Source organism: Pantherophis guttatus, chromosome 4 (assembly GCF_059756535.1).
Source record: "Pantherophis guttatus breed Tessera chromosome 4, ASM5975653v1, whole genome shotgun sequence".
Taxonomy (NCBI): Eukaryota; Metazoa; Chordata; class Lepidosauria; order Squamata; family Colubridae; genus Pantherophis; species Pantherophis guttatus.
In genome coordinates, this window is record NC_142066.1 from 120,105,019 (window position 1) to 120,117,875 (window position 12,857).

Here is a 12,857-nt window from a genome sequence, read left to right on the forward strand (position 1 = left end):
GTGACCTTGGCTGATGGAATGCGTGGAAACCTGGTGGGCACATTTCAATGAGGGGAACCCCCCCTCCTGGCCCAACCAGGTCTCCGTAATACCTGCCAGGCCCGCACCCCCCTCCTGAATAAGATCACAAATGAGGGGGGCTTTATTTACTACAGACCTGACATTGCATAGCATCAGCCGAAGGCCTGGGCCCTGAGGGTCTATGCAACCTGGAGAACGGGTGGAGCCTTGGGGGCCAGAGCACGCCATTGCTCGTAAACAGTGGGTGCGCACTCCCCTAACACGATATGGCCCCCTGCTCCCGCCATATCTACCCCTCCCACCCACAGTATTGATGTTTGAAACACTATCCGGATGAGCTCTGACACCCCCCTCGACCCCAGGTCCCCCACCCCCCTCGCTGCACTTCGAGGCCAGACCCAACCCCTGTGGGTTTTCCCCCAAACCCACAACACAACCCGAGTTCTAATTCGACCCTCCCCCTCCCTGGGACCCCTTAAAAGTTTAATTAAAAAATTTGATAAAAAACCCCTCAACCCCCTGGTTTTCACATGCCACCTCTCTGGGTCCCAAAACCCGTCCTTGAGGTAGGCCCTCAATAATGTGGAGGGCCAGATCTGCGAGAGGGGGGAATCTCGCAGCGCAAGAAGATCACAGGTAATATACATCTTAGGTTACAACGAGGGAGGCGGAGATCGTAATCAGGGGTCCATTTGGTAATCCCGAAATCAGATGTAACACACAGCCATGAGGCTCCACTGGTAAATACACTGTCCTCTCACGACAGTTTGAGGGGTCTTTCACAGTTTCAGCCAAACGGAGAATGACATCCAGCCCGCCCTCTCATGGCGGGAGGCCCTTAAATAGCCCTAAAGATAGAAATGCTCCATCCATCCGGTGGTGAATTCATGATGTAAGAGAAACGACCCCCTCAGTGGTTGCCACAATGGTTGTCCCAAGGTTGGAGAGAGTGATTTATAGTTCAGTCAGTCAGTTCATCCGGGGGTTAAAGATGACAATCCCTGCTCTTTATAGTCGCACCAATGATAGTTCCAGTAGGAGACACAAAACAGACGAGGGAAGGGGAGGGGAGGGGATACTATGGTATACTATAGTCAACTATTTTAAGAAAAATAGAGATAATTTAGAAATCAACATCAATTTGTGGGAAATCTAGGTGATAGTAATGCTATGTAAACTAGTAAATGCTAGTTTAACCTCTACTCTCACTACATCTTGCACCAAACTATTACATCTGCAAGTGTTTTCTAGATACTCTGAATATCAGCATGAATGGTACCAATTCAAAGTAAATTTTCTCTACACTGAGTTTCTATTATTGGAACTTACCAGATTTTATGGGGGTAATTAACAGCAGACATTAGAAAAAAATACACCAAAATAAAGTTGAGATTAATTTTAAAAATACTTCAAAGCAACTTTATTTAACTTACTGATGACATAAGTAGCACAGCAATCAATGTCACAAGCCACTATCCAAAAGACCCAAATGTCAAAAGGAATTATTTCAAATAACTACTTTCCACATTTTAAAAGCTTTTGCCTTTGCAACACGAGCCAGTGTTTCTTCCACAAGCCATTACTTACTTCCCATTGATAAGTTCTATACAGGTAGTCTTCTATTTAATGACCACAACTGAGCCCAAAATTTCTGAGTTAAGCGAGACAGTTGTTAAGCAAAATTTTCCCCATTTTATGACCTTTCTTGTCACAGCTATTAAATGAATCCCTGCAGTCAAGTTAGTAACATCGTTGTTAAATGAAGCTGGCTTCCCCCCTGACTTTGCTTGTTGGAAGATTGCAAAGGATGATCACATGATCCTAGGACAGTGCAACCACCAAACACAAACCAATTGCCACACACTCAAATTTTGTTCATGTGACCCTGGAGATGCTGCAACAGTTGTGAAGAACAATTTTAATCACTTTTTAAAGTGCCATTGTAACTTTGAATGAATGGTTGTAAGTCGAGCACTATCTGTACTTATCAATACTACCTAATCCTGACACTTGGTAGTTGCAAGTTGATGTGCTCCATTTCATCTTTTTCTTCCCAAGAATTGGCTCAGTAACTCAGTTGACGAAAGTTCTTTCTGATCCTTAGATTTGAGGTTAAATCACTGCTGTTTAGAATCTAGTCCAAACACAAAGTCATCAGGTAAAGATTCTGGAACCATCTGTGTCAACTGATCGTCATGTGAGCGGAGTGTCCACAACTTTTCCAACTCGTAGATTTCTCGTGTCTCTGGCAACATGAAATGGACTACAATGTTGCCTGCAAGATGATGGAACAGTAAGTAAAGAATGAGATTAGTACATCAGACTTTTCTGACCCACCTCAGGTTAAATGCCTTACATAATGTGCCATTCCATGTAGGAAGGAATGGCAAGCACCACAGCTTCTATATGTGTTGGTCATATTAAATTAGGTTTCAAGATCTTAAAAAGCCAGATCATATTAGAACAAGTAGTCCTTGATTTACAACCACAACTGGGACTGGGACTTCCTATCACTAAGTGATGCACTTGTTAGGTAAAGCATCGCATAATTGTATTGCTCAGCAATGAAAGTTCTTGTAGTACCAATTGCAGTTATTAGGCCAGGACAATACCATCTTTGGAGGAGGACCTCGTGCTGTTTCTGCCCTGCAATGCTCCACCCACCTAGTTCTCCCCATCTCTATCCTTTTGAATTCTTCTCCCTTGAACTCTGCCACATATCCCTGCTATCCACAGCCAACCTTTTGCCACACACCCTCATTTATAACTGGCCATTCAGCCACTATTGGAAGTTACAGTTGGCACCCCTTCCCTCCACAGTCATGTGACTGCATTTTGGTTTCGGTAACTGGCTCACATATACGACTGATTGCAGTGTCTCTGTCATGTACCTGCAATTTGTAACTTTTAAAAACCAGCTTACAGCAAAATGTCCTTTAGGAGAATGGACTTGGATTTACAAGTGTATTATAAGTAATCCTCGACTTACGACCACAATTGAGCCCAGAATTTATGTTGCTAAGTGAGAAATTTGTTGAGTTTTGCCTCTATGATTTTTCTTGCCACATTTGTTAAATGAATCACTGCCGTTGTTAAATTAGTAGCAATTGTTAAATGAATCTGGCTTCCCCATTGACTTTGCTGGTCAGAAGAAAGCAAAAGGGGATCACATGACCCTCTGGGACACTGCGGCCATCATAAATGTGAGTCAGTTGCCAAGTATCAGAATGTAAATCATGTGACCATAGAGATACTGCAGTGAAAGTGAAAAATGGTCCTAAGTCACTTTTTTCAATGCTGTTGTAACTTTGAACGGTCACTAAATGAAGCGTAAATCAAGGACTACCTGTATTCACGTAAGAACTGGCATAAAATTAGTTGTAAAATTGCATCTGGTCACATGAGTGTCTCAACATATGATTATTACAACATAAATCAAAATTCCCAATTGCAGTCATAGGTTGAGGTCTACCTGTATGTATCTTTGAAATTTTTTTCTCAATAAATACTAAGAAAAGTGTTTTTTATTAATTTGTTTAATTGGGTTCTCTTTATTTAGTTTTATGACTTGTGTGGAAATAGATCATATTTATGAAAATATAAAGGTAGGTATTCACAAAGTTAAGCACCACCGTAGTTAACTAAGTGACAGGTTTATAAAGACTGGTGTGACCGGCTTGTATATAATAGCTAGGAGAATCTTGTTTGGTTGTCATTTGAAGATTAAAATAAGGTTTTTATTAAGAGTGAGCAGGTTATTCACATGATCCATTTTTTTTATTAGAACCCAGAAATCAATCAGAAGAAAACAACTGCCTCTTCAGTTGAATCCTGGTTTTAAATTTTCTATGCATTTATGTGAACATGCATGTATGCATACAACTGATGGCAAAAACTCTTTAAAATCCATATCCATGACCACAAATCTGACAGCTAACAACAAATTATATTGTGTTCATCTAACAATAAAGTAGCAAAAGCATTCATACAATTATCAGATTTTCTCAATTTTTATAAAAATTATTACAAAATGGATTAAAGATGGTAACTGGAACCATGCCAACAAAATTCCGAAGGGCTATAATTAATACTACATAATTTTAGGGGAAGTATAATTTATGGATTATAATTATGATCAGTTCCTGATGACATTCAAAGTAAATTAAAAATATTTGAAATCGCAAACAGTTCCAAGACGACTATTAAAATCACAAGTTATCTTCTTATAATTTTCTTAATATTGAAAGTTTAATACAAGAATTTTATTAAACTTTAATTTAATACAAGAAATTAATTCAAATTAATTCAATTAATTTGAATTAATTTCAAAGGATTTCATTAATTCTCATATGTTAATTACTATACTTGATGAGAAATGATTCAGTGTCATTTGAAAGAAAATTGAAACTTATGACCAATTATATTGTAAATTGAGTTAAGCAGAAAGTGTTTTTTGATCAATAATCACACCCCTGAATCCACATTTGCAATACATTTGTATCAATAAGTTACTATGATTGCATTGCAAAAACAATATTACCAGGAATTACTTCACATATCTCTTGGATCAATCAACCTCTGAATTCAAAGATAATATGCTAGTATGCAAACTCAAATGTAGTTTGTCATGGCAAGCATGGCCAATTCATAGCCCTTTGGAACCTTGTTTTATGGTTTCCAAAACACCCCAAGTCTGAAATTCTGGAAGTGAGGATAATAAGAATGGGAATAAATGAGAATGCAAAATAAGAATGGGAATAAAAGTACAAAATGTCTGGGAGATGAAGCATTTCCAGTTTGTAAACTCAATCATGCATAACCTGATTTTTTGTTTGATTGAGAACCTTGGTGATGGCGTGAGACAGCAAAGAGATAGCGGCTTTAGATCAGATCGTGCCTAAGTAACCTCTACACTGTGCCCAGGATTCCCAATGCTTCCCAATGTACATAATGGAACTGAGTGAGCTTAAATAGGGTGACAACTAGAGCACATTTGGCAAAAAAGAGAAGATGACCGGACACAAGCTACAGCTGCTATTAAGGCCTACCTTGTGATGGTAAGACTGAAGAAATGAAACTATTTTCTGCCCTTATTGTGTCTGCCAATAATTGCCCAGTGGCTCTGTTTCAACGATTCAGAGGGAATACCAAAGTTCACCTAAGTGTCACTGTGAGGAATATGATGCATGTGGCAGACAAAGTCATGCATATTCACTCTTCATAATTAAAGCAGAATCTGTGGGGATGATGGGGGTTATGTTCTGCAAGTTGCCCTGGAAAGCTTTGAGCCCGTGAAACCTTAGGAAATGAAGAAGGTTGTCTCGGCTACTAGTATAGCCACTTTTGTATTAGATCCATATGCTCCCCATTTTATTAAAGAGCAGGATTGGGTCTGGGCGTGGGTGTAGTTAATTCCTTCTTGAAAGAGGGAGTGGTCCTACCAGCTCTTAAAAAGGTGGTAATGCACCTCCTCCTCCTCAAAGGATCATTACTGAACCCTACAAGCTGGACAGTTTCACCCAGTATCCAATCTTCCCTCCTTAGGGAAGAATAAAGAGAATGGTCATGTGGCCGCTGCAGAGTACCTTGGATAAAGTAGATTATCTAGCACCTTTTCAGTCAGGGTTCAGGCCAGTTTGGGGTTGAGATGGCATTGATCACATTCATGGATGACCTAAGGAGGAAGAGTGATGGAGGTAGTGTATCCATCTTGGCTCTTCTTGACCTCTCAGTGACATATATCAGTATATCATCACTGGGCTGGCTCCAGGAGTTGAGGGTGAGTGACACTGCATTGTGCTGGTTCTCTTTCCCCCGGGTCAGTTTCAGTCAGTGTTGATAAGCAGGAGATCAAGGCTATAGTCCCTATTTTGTGGGGTGCTTTGGGACTCAAATTATCTCTCCTCTCTTATTTAACATTTACATGAGGCCACCGGGTAAGGTGGTTTGGGTGAGATATCATCAATATGCAGATGGCACTCAGGCTTATATCTGTATTCCATGCTCCTTGAATGATGCTGTGCTGTGTCTAGAGGAAGTTTGGGGCTAAATGAGGGAAACAGGCTCTGACCCAACCCTAGAAAAACAGAGTGGTTGTGGGTATTTGAACCAAACGTTCAAGGTTTTTCCATCTTTAGTTCTGGATGGGATGGCACTAGCCCAGGTAGATCCCATAAGCAATCTAAGGGTCCTCCTAGATTCACAGCTCCTTGAAGAGCAGATAGCAGCTATGACTAGGAAAGCCTTTTAACACATTCAGGTAGAGCACCAGTTGACCCATTTCTGGACCAGGAGGTCCTGCTCATTCATGCTCTTGTAAGCTCCTTTTTAGATTACTGTAACATGCTCTACATGGGGCTGCCCCTGAAGAACATTTGGAAACTTCAATTGTTTAGAAAACAATTATTTTAAGATAATTACATTCTTTTCATTATTTTATAATTGTATCCACACAGAGTTGAACAACTATAGGAATGAATGAATAAAATAACTTGGGCTCTCTATTTTACCAGTAATAAAATATTTACCAAAATCAATGCATAGCCAGTCATCAGTCTCTTTTCCTTCTATCACAATAGGAGGATCAGTATCATTCTTCATATGCTTGTACTGGAAGACAAGTACAAGTAAAGATGTGGGTTACTTTCCTGTGAATATCTGTGCACATTTTAAAAACTAATAGAATTCATTTAAACTGTTGGGACTTCTGGTGAGATTGTTACACAGCAGGCTGCACGAATGCAAGCTGTAAGTGATAATTTTATTTTATAAATATTGGATGGGAGGTTTTCTTAATTGAAGCACACAGCGTCAGTATCAATTGTGGTTTGACCATGATAAGCTATGTTTACTGCAGACACACACTATGCTGATAACAGAATATAAAATAAAACTGGAACTCCAAATGTTTTATCTCATAAAACTAATTTTAGGTTTCCCAACTATAATACAGGCAGCCAGTTTATGAAGTTGAGAGTACTTACTGCAGGTAGATGGAAGAATGTTTCAAGAACATAAAGAGTAGCAGGGCTATTACTATTACTACTACTACTACTACTACTACTACTACTTAAATACTTATCCTTACAAGAAGTGGCTATGTTTATTAGGATTGAGCAGAGACTGTAGAAGATTATAAATAGGGACCAAGATTCCTATTTTTTTTCCCTCCAAGACCTTTATCTGACTCAATGGCTCAAGTACCCCAAATGAAGGCCCTACAATAAAGTCATCGCATGGCTGCTCCTTAGGGCTTCACTGCATCTTTACAATAGTTGAAACTGGAATAAACTGAGCCAGAAAATTTGCCCTTATGAATTAACAAATTCATATATGGACAATAAATGACACTCTTTCAGAGTGGGACTGGTTAATGTTGGTAGGTAGGGAGACTGAGGATCTAAATGACTCTCCAGCTCCAAGCTTAACAATTGAAAATTCCAATGAATCATTATGATTAGGTTTGCTAACATTAATCAACACATTTAGCAAACAAAAACAGGATCAAAATAGACTAGCTACACTTGGGCTCAGGACATCACCACAATGAGATTCTTTTTAGCAGAATATAAAGACCTTCTACAAACATTTAAACTGTTCAATTTATCCTACTTTTATATATCATTATTCAGAAGTAGTCCCTGTTGAGTCAATAAATATTCTAATCCAGTGAGCATAGGATTACTGTGTAAAGTCCAACTTCTTTAACAAGTGTCACATCCAAGTGTCAAAACCCCATGGACAGTACCAAAAAGCAAAAAGATATGACGCTGGAAGATGAACCCCCCAGGTAGGAAGGTGTCCAATATGCTACCAGGGAAAAGCAGAGAGCTAGTGTTAGTAGTGCCAGAAAGAGTGAAGACCTGGCCAAAGCCGAAAGGACACTCAGCTGTGGATGCATCTGGTGGTGAAAGGAAAGTCCGATGCTGTAAGACCCATGAATCAAGGCAAGCTGGACGTGGTCAAACAAGAGATGACAAGACTGAACATAAACATCTTAAGAATCAGCAAACTAAAATGGATAGGAATGGGTGAATTTAATTCAGATGACCATCAGATATACTACTGCGGGCAAGAATCCCTCAGAAGAAATGGAGTAGCCTTCATAGTCAATAAAAGAGTAGGAAAAGCAATACTGGGATACAATCCCCAAAATGACAGAATGATCTCAGTTCGAATCCAAGGCAAACCATTCAATATCACAGTAATCCAAACTCCAACCACTGATGCTGAAGAGGATGAAATTGACCGGTTTTATGAAGCCCTACAGCACCTTGTAGAATTAACACCAAAAAATGATGTTCTTATCATCATGGGGGATTGGAATGCTAAAGTATGAAGCCAAAAGATAACCAGAATAACAGGCAAGTTTGGCCTTGGAGTACAAAATGAAGCAGGGCACAGGCTGACAGAATTTTGTCAAGAGAATACGATGTTCATAGCAAACACTCTTTTCCAACAACCCAAGAGATGACTTTACACATGGACATCACCAGACAGTCCACACAGAGATCAGATTGACTATGTAGTCTGCAACCAAAATGGAGAAACTCTATACAGTCAGTAAAAACAAGACCAGGAGCTGACTGTGGCTCAGATTATGAGCTTCTCGTTGCAAAATTTAGGCTTAAATTGAGGAAAGTAGGGAAAAGCACTAGGCCACTCAGGTATGAACTAAATCATATCCCTGATGAATATACAGTAGAGGTGAAAAACAGATTTAAGGGATTAGATCTGATAGACAGAGTGCCTGAAGAACTATGGATGGAAATTCAGAACATTGAACAAGAGGTAGCGACTAAAACCATCCCAAAGAAAAAGAAATGCAAGAAAGCAAAATGGCTGTCTGAGGAAACTTTGCAAATAGCTGAGGAAAGGGAAACGAAAGGCAAGGGAGAAAGAGAAAGATACACCCAATTGAATTCAGAATTCCAGAGAATAGCTAGAAGCGATAAGAATGCTTTCTTAAATGAAAACAAACAAAACAAATAGAATAAGGAGGACCAGAGGTCTCTTCAAGAAATTTGGAGACATGCAAAGATGGGCATGATAAAGGACCAAAATGGCAGGGACCTACAGGCAGAAGAGATTAAGAATAGGTGGCAAAATTATACAGAAGAACTATACAAAAACAAGCTTAACGTCCCTGATAACCAAGATGGGATGGTCACTGACCTCGAGCCAAACATCCTAGAATGTGAAGTCAAATGGGCCTTAGGAAATAGCAACAACAAAGCTAGTGGAGGTGACAGTATTCCAGTGGAGCTATTCAAAATCTTAAAAGACAATCAGTAAAATTGCTACACTCAATTTGCTAGCAAATTTGGAAAACTCAACAGTGGCCACAGGATTGGAAAAGGTCAGTTTACATTCCAATACCAAAGAAAGATAATGCCAAAAAATGTTCAAACTATCGCACCATTGCACTCATTTCACATGCTAGTAAAGTTATGCTTAAAATCCTACAAGCTAGGCTCCAACAGTATGTGGATCGAGAACTACCAGAAGTACAGGCAGGATTTCAAAGGAGCAGAGGAACTAGAGATCAAATTGCCAACATACATTGGATCATGGAGAAAGCTAGGGAGTTCCAGAAAAACATCTACTTCTCCTTCATTGACTATGCTAAAGCCTTTGATTGTGTGGATTACAACAAACTGTGGCAAGTTCTTAAAGAGATGGGAGTACTAGACCATCTTATTTGTCTCTTGAGAAACCTATATGCGGGTCAAGAAGCAACAGTGACAACTGGACACGGAAACACTAATTGGTTCAAAATTGGGAAAGGAGTCCAGAAGGCTGTACACTATCACCCTGCCTATTTAACTTATATGCAGAGCACATCATTAGAAAGGTGGGGCTAGATGAATCAAAAATTGGAATTAAGATTGCTGGGAGAAATATTAACAACCTCAGATATGCAGATGATACCACTCTAATGGCAGAAAGTGAAGAGGAACTAAGGAGCCTCTTGATGCGATGAAGAAGAATGCAAAAGTTGGTTTGAAACTCAACATTAAGAAAACTAAGATCATGGCATCCGGCCCTCTCAATTCCTGGCAAATAGATGGGGAAGAAATGGAGGTAGTGACAGATTTTATTTTTCTGGGTTCCAAGATCACTGCAGATGGGGCTGCAGCCAAGAAATTAAAAGACGTTTGCTCCTGGGGAAGAAAGCTATGGCAAATCTAGATAGCATAGTAAAAAGCAGAGACGTCATCCTGCCAACAAAAGTGTGTATAATCAAGGCCATGGTTTTCCCAGTTGCAATGTATGGCTGTGAAAGTTGGACCATAACAGGTAACAGAGTTGGAAGGGAACTTGGAAGTCATCTAATCCAATCCCCTGCTCACGCAGGAGACCTATACTAAGGATTCAAACCGCTGAACTGCTGACTTTTCTGAGCGTCAAAGAATTGAGGCCTTTGAACTATGGTGCTGGAGAAGACTCCTGCGAGTCCCTTGGACTACAAGGCAATCAAACCCGTCAGTCCTAGAAGAGATCAACCCTGACTGCTCTTTAGAAGGCCAGATCCTGAAGATGAAACTAACATAATTTGGCCACCTAATGAGAAGGAAGGACTCACTGGAGAAGAGCCTAATGCTGGGAAAGATTGAGGGCAAAAGAAGAACGGGACGAAGTGGCTGGATGGAGTCACTGAAGCAGTAGGCGGAAGCTTACATGGACTCCAGAGGACGGTAGAGGACAGGAAGGCCTGGAGGAACGTTGTCCATGGGGTCATGATGGATCGGACACGACTTCGCAACTAACAACAACAAAGACTTACTGATCTTGATATTAGTTATAAAGGTGAAATATGTTGCCAATAAATATGAAATATCTTTTAAAATTCATCAAACAAGAATCACCACCACACAACATACATTGTTACATTAGGAAGATATCTTAATTCAGGCAACTTTTGGCTCACTTGGACCACATTGACTGAAGAGGAATTAATTGTCTTGGGCCACACATAAGATATATAATTAATTTATATAAAGATGAAACTTCCTTTGGGAGGGTTCTTGCGGGGCTGTATTACTAGCTGTCCAGGGCTGTATGCAGCTTGTGACTTGGTCACACCTCTCTTAAATCATGAGGCAAAGTACATGTTGGCTTATTCCCTGAAAAAGAACTTGCTATTGTAGGAATGCGGTAAAAAATCAGAACAGTTTCTATAAATATGAAACTTATATCTGCTGGGGAAAAAATCTGCATTATGCTTAATATTTATAAACATTTACATAAGAGGTTTTATTTCCCAAACAGTCAAAGCTAATCCTTCTTTAGTTGCAGTTTAGAAATACCATCTGCTTTGATATAGTCAGCACTCATATTGCAGTATCTATTCCTTTCCTTCTCTTAACTGGCCATCCAATTGTAGCTTGTAAAAATTCTTCCATATCTCTAAAAGAAAAGTAAAAAGCCATACCGTTTTCACCAAATATTGTGCCATGGCATGAATATGTCTTGCAGAAGTTCCACTGCAAATTATAAAATAATTGCTGTACTTTATTTCTGGAGGCAAATTGATAACACAAATATCTTTGGCATTTTCTTGTCTTATAAGTGATACCATATCATCAATGTTGAATACTGAAGAAACAGGATCTGAAAGAGACAATGCTTAAATGTAAATTATGCAGAATGGTAAGAGGTAAAAGATCTTGAACTGGAACAAATGAACAGGTAGAAGAAACAATTCTTGATCCCCCTTCTCTCCACAGTAGCCTTTGTTACACCTAGGATGAACACCCAATTTTCTAAAAGTCTTAAGAAGGGGAGACATGTAAAATCATAATTTGTTGTCATCCAGTATTGGCAGGAGTTGAATCTATGTAAGATAGATTCCTCTGGCAGCATCGTTATCTGTGTTGTTATTACCCATTGTCCTTGCCCTTTACAAACCATCTTTCCCACCCAGGTACACATAAAGTATTCTCCGGGCTGATCGTTAGGATTTATAAGGATCGGTCGGTTTAGCTAGAAGTCAGGAATTTAGTCTGCAACATCACCATCACCACCGTGCAAAATCGCCATATTTCCACTGATTTATATCCCCCCGAACCGGAAGGAGAAAATAGATACATTGCTTGCCAAATCCTCAGCCAGCTGCATCTACCAGAGGCTACTAAAACCACTAAACGGTACGCAAGGTCGACTTGGCTGCGACATTTCTTCACTGCAGGGCTTCCAGCTCTATCGATACCTGAACTGATGCTCGATTCCTGCCCATCTCTATCCGCTTCTTGCAAGTTTTGAAGCTCCGATCCAGCGCCGCCTTCTCTACCCCACAGCTCAGATTTCTCTATGGGGCTAAACGTTCGTAATCCTACCCGGGACATCCACGAGGGAAAGAAGGAAGCTGCTAAGGCCTCTCGGGTCATGGCATCAACCCATCCTTGGACTCCTTTGGGGCTTCCAGTCGCAGCAACGCTACCCCGGGGTTTCAGAATCTGCAACAGTCGCAGGCAGACGGTGCCCCGCCACATGGCGCCTGGCGATCCCCCGGGAAAAATCCCGAGGGGGCAACAGAACGTTCGAACATCCAACGTTCCAAAAAGGGATGTCTAACCAGGAAACTCCATCTCCTCACTGATTGGAGGGTGTAAATTCAACAACTTTTAGGGATTGGCTGCGCTTCCCACGTGACAGGCAGGACTGCTGGCGCAGGCGCTGTTTGGTAAACAAAGCCAGGAGGGAAAGGGTTTAGGACAGAGGTGTAGGACAGATACGTATTTTATTAAATCTGGGCTTCAAAAAGGCCAGGACAATCTCTTTACTGCCATCTATTGGTCGGCTTTGTATTTGCACCCGATACATTACAACCTTCG

General features: G+C 40.4%; 2 protein-coding genes across 3 annotated transcripts in view; one reads left to right on the forward strand and one right to left on the reverse strand.

Annotated features, from left to right (window-relative positions):
* The window catches only part of IGF2BP3 (insulin like growth factor 2 mRNA binding protein 3), a 106,613-nt gene extending 103,061 nt beyond the window's left edge, over window positions 1-3,552 (forward strand). The window contains exon 17 of one of the 2 annotated variants that reach the window (XM_087892694.1): window positions 2,126-2,297. In XM_087892694.1, coding sequence (XP_087748820.1) covers window positions 2,126-2,131 — 6 coding nt within the window. In that variant the 3' untranslated portion in view covers window positions 2,132-2,297. Of the gene's footprint in view, window positions 1-2,125 lie in introns of both variants that reach the window. The other variant, XM_087892695.1, reaches the window with a different exon arrangement.
* On the reverse strand, window positions 1,414-12,634 carry MALSU1 (mitochondrial assembly of ribosomal large subunit 1). The gene is made up of 4 exons (XM_034401815.2): window positions 12,233-12,634; window positions 11,456-11,634; window positions 6,549-6,630; window positions 1,414-2,296 (listed from the first exon to the last, which is right to left on the reverse strand). Exons 1-4 carry the CDS (start codon window positions 12,513-12,515, stop codon window positions 2,139-2,141), a joined length of 702 nt encoding a protein of 233 aa, XP_034257706.2. The 5' UTR covers window positions 12,516-12,634; the 3' UTR covers window positions 1,414-2,138.
* Window positions 12,635-12,857: the final 223 nt, after the last annotated feature.